The sequence below is a fragment of the Mesocricetus auratus genome, unplaced genomic scaffold (genome assembly GCF_017639785.1).
Source record: "Mesocricetus auratus isolate SY011 unplaced genomic scaffold, BCM_Maur_2.0 contig_9431_pilon_obj, whole genome shotgun sequence".
NCBI lineage: Eukaryota > Metazoa > Chordata > Mammalia > Rodentia > Cricetidae > Mesocricetus > Mesocricetus auratus.
In genome coordinates, this window is record NW_024433294.1 from 1,560 (window position 1) to 9,846 (window position 8,287).

An 8,287-nucleotide genomic window follows, 5' to 3' on the forward strand; every position below is an offset into this window, starting at 1 on the left:
CAAAGAAATTCTACTAAACTCAAGAACAAGACAAGGTTTTTTCACTCTCTAAAACCTATTCAATATAGTATGTAAAGTTTTAGCTAGAGCAATGAGATAACTAAAAGAGATCAAAGGGATACAAATTAATAAGGAAGAAGTTACAGTATCTTCATTTACAGATAATATGATAGCATAATTAGGAGACCAAAAAATCACCAAGAAACTCCTAGAGCTGAAAAAAATCACTCAGCATAATAGATAAATACAAAACTAGCTCACAAAAAATCAGTATCCCACCTATATGCAACTAACAAAAGGTCTGAGAAATAAATCAGGGAAACAGCACCTTCTAAGTATCCACAGCTACTATAAACTATCTTATGGTAACTATAACTTGACAAGTGAAAGTCATGTACAATAAAAACTTTGTTTTTGTAGAATGAAATTGAAGAAGACATCAGAAGTTGGAAAGATCTTCCATGCTTATGGACCAGTGTGATTTACATAGTAAAAATGATCATCTTACTAAAAGAAATATCCAGATTCAATGCATTCCCCCATCAAAATTCTAATGCAATTATTTACATATCTTGAAAGGCAATTCTCAACTTAATATGGATAAGCATATATGAAGGTTATCTATATGAAATTTCCAAATAATGGGGAAACAGAGACCCAACTGCCCATATATTTTTACCAAAAGAATCTTGCAATATTGGGTTACATTTAAGTGGCTTATTGCCCAAAGGCTTCCATGGTTATTCTCAATAGCCCAAGCTATTGTCAAGTCTACAAGTTGCTTTCTACAAAATGATGTAAGACTGCAGTGTTGAAGATGATACCTTCATGCCTCATTGAACATAACATGGCAATGTAATTACTACATAGATTCTCTATGCCATGCTCTGCTATCTTCATTATAGTAGGGTACTCAGCATGTTATCAAAAAAAGAAAGATAAACACCAATCCAGCCACAAACCCTCTGTCTACAATAGAGTACTACCTTTGAGGTGTGCTAGGGAAATATTGGTGCAAAGCTTGTGGGATTAACAAACCAATAGGTGATCTGACTTAAGGCCCATTCCACAAGGTAGTCCTTGACAGAACCTGAATCTGTTTCTGTGAATGAAAACTTGAGACTAGATCGCACAGCAACCTAGGGAAAACCAAATAATATTGGTGTAAAAAATGTAAAATAATGTAGTGATATAATGATATTATTCTATACTCATTAATTATCATCAAGGAGTTTCCTACTGCATCATACTGAAACAAATAGAGACCCGTAGCTCAGCCCTAAATGAGATGTCTCCATAAAATCCCTCCAATGGAGCTCAGAGAACCCAAGGAAGAGGAAGCAGGAAAAATATAAGAGCAAGAGTTGACGGAGAAAACTAAGAACACAAGGCCCTTTAGGTCAGCATGACCAAAGCTTACATGAACTCCCAGAGACTGAAGCAGCATGCACAGGCCTGGATAGGTCTGCACCAAGTCTTATGTATATATACTATGGCTTCAAATTTCGTGTTTTCATGGGATTCTGATGGTGAAAATACCTGGATCTTTGATTTTTTGCCCTCTCTTGGTTGTTTTTCCATCTCTTGGTGTTCCCTGTCCAACTATATTTTGTTTTGTTACATATATTTTTAAATGAATGAATATAAACCTATCAACTAGGGTAAAGGTTAATAAAAAACTGTTGTTTATACCTACTTGGAGAGCAAAATAGGTTTTCTATAATTTAATTAACACTGGTTACATCTGTCTCTTCAGGGATGAGCTCAGGTTCATGTGTAGCTGGCCAGCAAATAATGGACTTGTGTCATGCTTAGTCTCAATACTTACTGAAATTGAATAAAAATAAGCAGTGGAATGAAAAAATGACCTTAAATAATAAAAAAGTCAATAAATATTTTAAAAACTACCTTTAGACAGACAATCAAGCTGGAGAATATTGTGTGTTCTCTATTGTATCTCCTGTTCCCTATGATGTTATATGGAAACTGTTCATTAATTCTTGCATTTAACTTATTACTGTATTACTTTTTCTATTCTGAAATATATACTGTCTTTTAACAGTGACATTTTCAGTTCTCTCATTCAGCAAGTTCTTATCCCCTAATATAATAACCACAATTGGAATATAGCAGTTACAGGGAAAAAGAGAACAAGAAAGGTGAGTGGTAAGAGGCAAGAGTGGTAACACTGAAACCATTGTTGTTTAATCCACATCTTCTAAAAATGAATCAGGATAAATTTTTGGTACAAGCTAATCTATGGAATTCTTACAAAGAAAAATATCAATGAATTTCTTGGTCAAATATTTACAAAATTCTCACAGAAATTTTTAATATTAATTACTTATTGGATATTCCATATAATATAATATGATAAAACCCTAACACATCATTACTGGACAAAACAAACAAATAAAAGTACAAGAGTCCATCAGAAGGCACAAGAGAGACGTACTCATTCACACACTCAAGAATCCCATTATTATACTTTACTAAAAACTATAATATACATAAAAGGACCTTTAGTGTCAAAAGAGAGAAAATATATGCAGATAAAAATAAATTAAAATAATAACATAGAATTTTAAAAAGGGAGAAGACCTGAAATAATACTGTGATACATAAAACCGCCAAAGATGCCACTGAGTTTGGTTTTGTTGGCTATCTATTGCTTGGCATGTAGCCTGTCTTCAAGTGTACTTTGTTTCCTCAGTGAGATTGCCTTAGGGGAAACTAAAGTTTCTTTTTCAAGTGGTTATTAATTGGAGATAGCATCTAGGTTATGGGTGGGACATGTGTTGAATTCTCCTTTCAACTCACTTCCAGGACACAATATGGTGCATAACTGTGAAGGACCCATGCATACTAGCTTAGTCTCTTTGCGTTCATGTGTGTGCTAATCATGTTGATTTAGAAAGCCTTGTTTCTTTGGTGTCCTCCATCCACTCTGACTCTTACACTTTTTCTACCACCTTTACTTCAGAGTTCTGTGGGCCCTGGAAAACAGGTGTGATGGATACATCCATTTTGGACCAAGTGTTCCAATGTCTCTTACTCTCTGCATAATGTTTGGTTGTTGTCTCAGTGTTCCTTCTCATCCGCTATAGTAGAAATATTCACTGGCAATGACTGATCAAGGCACTGATCTATCAGAGCTGCAGAACGTCATTAGGAGGCAGTTTACTGACACTTCTTTTTCTCATTTAAACCAGTATTATTTGTATTTACCTCAGGTTCACGGGCTATCTAGCATCAGGTTCTTGGTCATGCAAACAGTGCTGGCCATGGCTTCTGACTCAGAGTGGGCCTTCAATCAAAACAGATATTGGTTGCTTACTCACATAAGCTTTGTGCTACAATTGAACTAGCATATTGTACACCATTGTTGAAAAAATGGTTTGGGTATAGTCAGTGTTTATATTTCTCCTTTGATAGTATGGATAGTACCTACCTGTTTCAAAAATTCTTGAACATGAGGCTAAAGGCTTGAGGGGTAATATAGAAACTTAATAGAGTAGAAGCATACATACATACATACATACGTACATACGTACGTACTTGTGTGAGTGCATGCGTGCATGTGTGTGTATATGTGTGTGAAGATAATCTAAATTCAATCACCAAATATTAGCAAAGACTAAGACCTAAAATGGACATCTCTTGCGATCAAATGACACTCCCTGCACTGGATTGTGTTATATCTAATTGAGTTGTTGGCCAAAAGGGCCAATGGGATATTACCAAGACTATAAGTTTCTCTCTACAAATTGAAGATGATGTCTAATTGTTAAAGACAACATGTACACAATTTATTGAATGTGGAGAAGTTGAACTGGTACCTGTTTAGAAACTTAATTGCTTTTTCTAGTTTAGTTATTAGACTTACATTTCTATTTTAATTTTAGATTTAGTCCTCTTCAATTTTACTATGTCCATCTCCATGTTTTATTTCATTCTTATTTCTTAGATTGGCTTCTTCATTTCCATCAGCATTCTGTTTCTTGTTTCATTACTAATGTGTTTATTCTCCTTTATTCATTTATTCTTAATTTCATTGTTTTATTTAAACTCCTTGAATTTGTTGATGAAGTTTGTGATTGTTCTTTTAAATTCTGTGTCATGACGTTTATATAGGAAATTTCCATTGGTTAACATTTCTACAAGTCTGATAATTTTTGGAGAAAAGATACAAGTTACTAAATACTTTAGCTACTTCTAAGTCGTATATGGATAGGGCAGGTTGGGCCATAATAGAGGATTGTGGGCAGGTTTAGACAAGAATTGGGAAAATGATTTGGGTGGAATATAGAAATGAGCTGGTATTTAAGATGTACTTCTTTGTCCAAGCCTGGGTTATGGAGGTAGATCTGTCTGGATGTAAGCTAGACATGAGGTAGGAGCTTCTTGTGGGGTATATTTTACAGATGTTATGTGGTATAGGAAGGGTAGGTTATACTAGGCTTGGACACTATGTGGGACTCAGGCATAATGTGGAGGTTTGTGGGGAAGATATAAATAGGTAGGGCAGGGAGCATCACCTGGCTAGACTTTGGAGAAGGAGATGGGATGTTTAGTATGTGGAGTTGTTGGCTAAAGCTAAGAATGTGAACTGTGGGGATTTCAAGTAAGTTGAAGTGTGTTGATCTGATTGGTCAGACTAGACATGAGAATTGGTTGTGGGATAGAGAATAGATCAGTAGAGTATCAGAGAATGTCTCAGTGGAATTTCAGTGAGACTTGCAGAGGTGGACTCTGAAAGAAAATGATGAACATTTAAAAAGTTTAAATACATAAGGAGAAAAAGATATACCCAAATGAAATATGTTGTGAAGTTTGTCATGTCCTCTTCATAAAGTTTAAAATGGGAGAATGAAATGTACTCAGGTTATCTTTTAAGTTTTGAGAAAATGTGTTATCAGAACTCTTGTATAATTTACCAAAATTTTAATAAGGCTTTCAATTTTTTGTGCACATTCTAGGTGTGGAACAGCTGTGATTATTAACAGAAGACTCTTTCCTCTAAGTGGTGTTAGACAAAATGCAAACACTTTCTTGATGCTTTCTCCATCAAGGTCAAGCTAAAAATCAATGTAAGTTCATGAGTCTTCAGAGACATATACTCAATTATTGTAAACTACAAGCAACTAGGAACATACTGATTTCCCCCTGAGATATATGAACTGCTTGTGGTCTCTGCCTTCTTATTGGCACTAGTACAAAACCAGATTCCATAGCAGAGCTCTACCTGTAGAGAAGAACAGCAAGATGCTTTCCTGGATGCAGATTTTTGTCAATGCTTTAGATATGAGATATTTCACACCCTATCTTTTTATTTGTCTTGGTCTGTTCCTATCGTAATAGTAAGTATATATATATATATATATATATATATATATATAGTGATATATATATATATATATAGTGTGTGTGTGTGCTTGTGTGTATGATCTGTAAATGGTGATAAATTACCCGTTCATTTTTTATCTCATGAGTGCAAACAAAAAGTCAATTCAATGAGTACAAAGGGACTCATTATTTCTATTAATCCTTTTATTCTTGGACCACTTTCTTCTCATTGCTATAGGTCAGCCAGACTTCATGCTTATAAAGACTTTTGGATCCTGTCGTGATAGTTTCATTCCAGAGGGAGACCATGTTCTAATTTTTTGATTTTTATGATGTCTTATGGGAATAGAAATCCACAGATTATAGTTCAGTTTTAATTTCAGAAAGCTGTAGGACTTTCAAAATCCACTTGAAATGACAGTTACTAGGTCCCTTTTCTTGGGAACACCAACTTTTAGACATTCATAATGTGAGATGTAAATTCTGTGGAAACCAGGAAAAGATTAGAAAGAACATGGAAATAATGGGCATGATTTACATCATTTAAAAATATTGGTATCTTTTGTGACTTGAAAGAACTTATGCGTTCCTTGTTATGTAAGTGCAGATACAGCTTTGAAGAAAGATGAATTTCATCATGGCCATTAAAAATATGATTACTTACATTCTCCATTGTCTTAAATATAAGTGGTTATTAATATAGAGGAATGAGTATATCCAAGATTCCGAAGTTGGAAATGACCCTTAGGATAAGATGAAGGCTCATGTGTAAGTGTAGCTTCAAAGTTATTCATTATTCCACCATGGAAATGGTACAATGTAGACCATGAAATACATGTTGTTTGAAGACATAGATTCTGACTTTTAATTCCTTCTTAATCTGTTCTCACTCAAACACAAATAAAACAGACTTGTGTGATGACAAAAAAAAACCAGCCTCTCTGAAAAATAAATCCCATTACATATAAAGTAATTAAAATTGTTTCTACTTTTAGCAAAACTATACTGTTAGAAGTCTGATATTGTTATATATCTAAAACTCACAAATAATACATCCCATGCACTAAATAATTATCATCTGTTCCATGGTTCAAAGAGAAGAAGCCAAGGGAAGACCTTAGAAAATTAGAGGAAAAAAAACAGAGTATCCATGGAGCAGCAGCTACAATCACTGCATAGCTGCAGCTGTGAACTGAACATGGTCAAAGTATCAGAGATGTGAAATACATTAGATAAGGTTTGCTAATAACATGTAGCATTGCACTTGATGCCAATGTATATTTTAAACAAGTGTGATTAAAAGATGTAGTAAACAGCTAATCAGTCATTTGTGTGTTACTAAAATAAATATTATCATATAGCAGAAAACCTAGATTCATAACAAGAAGCCCTATTAAACAAGAGAGAAGTGACAAACTCCACTTGTACTCACTCAGATAAGTGGCAAAATTCAGCCCATTTCTACCCAGTATTTAGTTTAGACTCCTTTAAACTAGATGCTACTAACATTTTAGTTAGAGAACTTGGTCATATGTAAAATTTCATGGTAAGATTTATGTACAATAATTTTTCACTTTCTCCTTTCATTTTAGGACACTGTCATAATTCTCAGATGCAGAATATTTCAGAGGTGACTGAATTTATTCTTGTCGGGTTAACAGATGTTCCAGAATTGCAAGTCCCTTTATTTATCATCTTCAGTCTTATTTATTTGACCACACTGCTTGGGAACCTTGGGATGATTATGTTGATTCTCCTTGACTCCCGACTCCACAATCCCATGTACTTTTTTCTCAGCAACCTCTCACTGGTAGACTGTGTTTATGCCTCAGCTGCCACTCCCAAGGTAATAGAAGAATTTGCCACAGAACACAAAGTCATATCCTACAATGCATGTGCTGCCCAAATGTTCTTCTTCATAGCTTTTGCAATTATTGAAGCTTTCCTTATTGCCTCAATGGCTTTTGACCGTCATGCAGCAGTGTGTAAACCATTGCATTACTCCACCACCATGACAACTACAAAATGTGTCCTGTTTCTTGCTGGTTCTTACATCAGTGGACTGTTGCAATCTTCCATCAATGTTGCATTCACTTTCCACCTCTCTTTCTGTCATTCCAATGTAATTAATCACTTTTTCTGTGACATTCCCCCATTGCTGGCTATTTCTTGTTCTGATATCTATAATAATGAAATTGTACTGTTCACTCTGGCAGCATTTAATGTTACTTTAACTATATTGATTATCTTGTATTCTTACCTACTTATATTTATTGCAATCCTGAGGATGCGTTCTGCTGAGGGTCGTAGAAGGCCATTTCTACCTGTGCATCCCACCTCACCACTGTTTCCATCTTCTATGGTACTATTATCTTCATGTACTTGCAACCCAGCTCCAGTCACTCCATGGACACTGACAAGGTAGCATCTGTGTTCTATACGATGATCATCCCCATGCTAAACCCTCTTGTCTACAGCCTGAGGAATAATGATGTCAAGAATGCATTCAAAAAGATTGCTGTAAAAGCATTGTCTTCACTAGAATTTGTCAATTAAGTGCAAAGTGTTGGGAAATGATGTAAAACTTCAAAGTATATTGTCTATAAATAGTTTAGTTATTATCTTTTTTAACTTTAATTTCTCTTAATAGGTATTTCATAGATGAAGTCTTTTCTATTTATTATTTTATTCTGATTATGTACAGTTAATTTTGGATATTTTATCATTGAAAAAGACACCTCAATTTTAAAAACCATGATTTAATCCTATATATTACAGTACTCCACTTTACACCACACTGTATTAGTGAATTGTTGTTCTATAACTATTTACTCTGAATTGAAACATGTGTCTTTGATAGAGGAGACAGACTAAAAGATTAGGAAATAAATAAAAATTACAAGCCAATATGTCTCAAAACACTTAAGAGGTTCAGGATTTC

The 8,287-nt window shown here is 34.5% G+C and overlaps 1 protein-coding gene across 1 annotated transcript; it reads left to right on the top strand.

Annotated features, from left to right (window-relative positions):
• Positions 1-6,958: 6,958 nt before the first annotated feature.
• Positions 6,959-7,902, top strand: LOC121138462 (olfactory receptor 5B12-like). Its single transcript, XM_040741147.1, is given in 2 exon segments — positions 6,959-7,652; positions 7,655-7,902. Coding segments are annotated over 2 exon segments (942 nt in total).
• Positions 7,903-8,287: the final 385 nt, after the last annotated feature.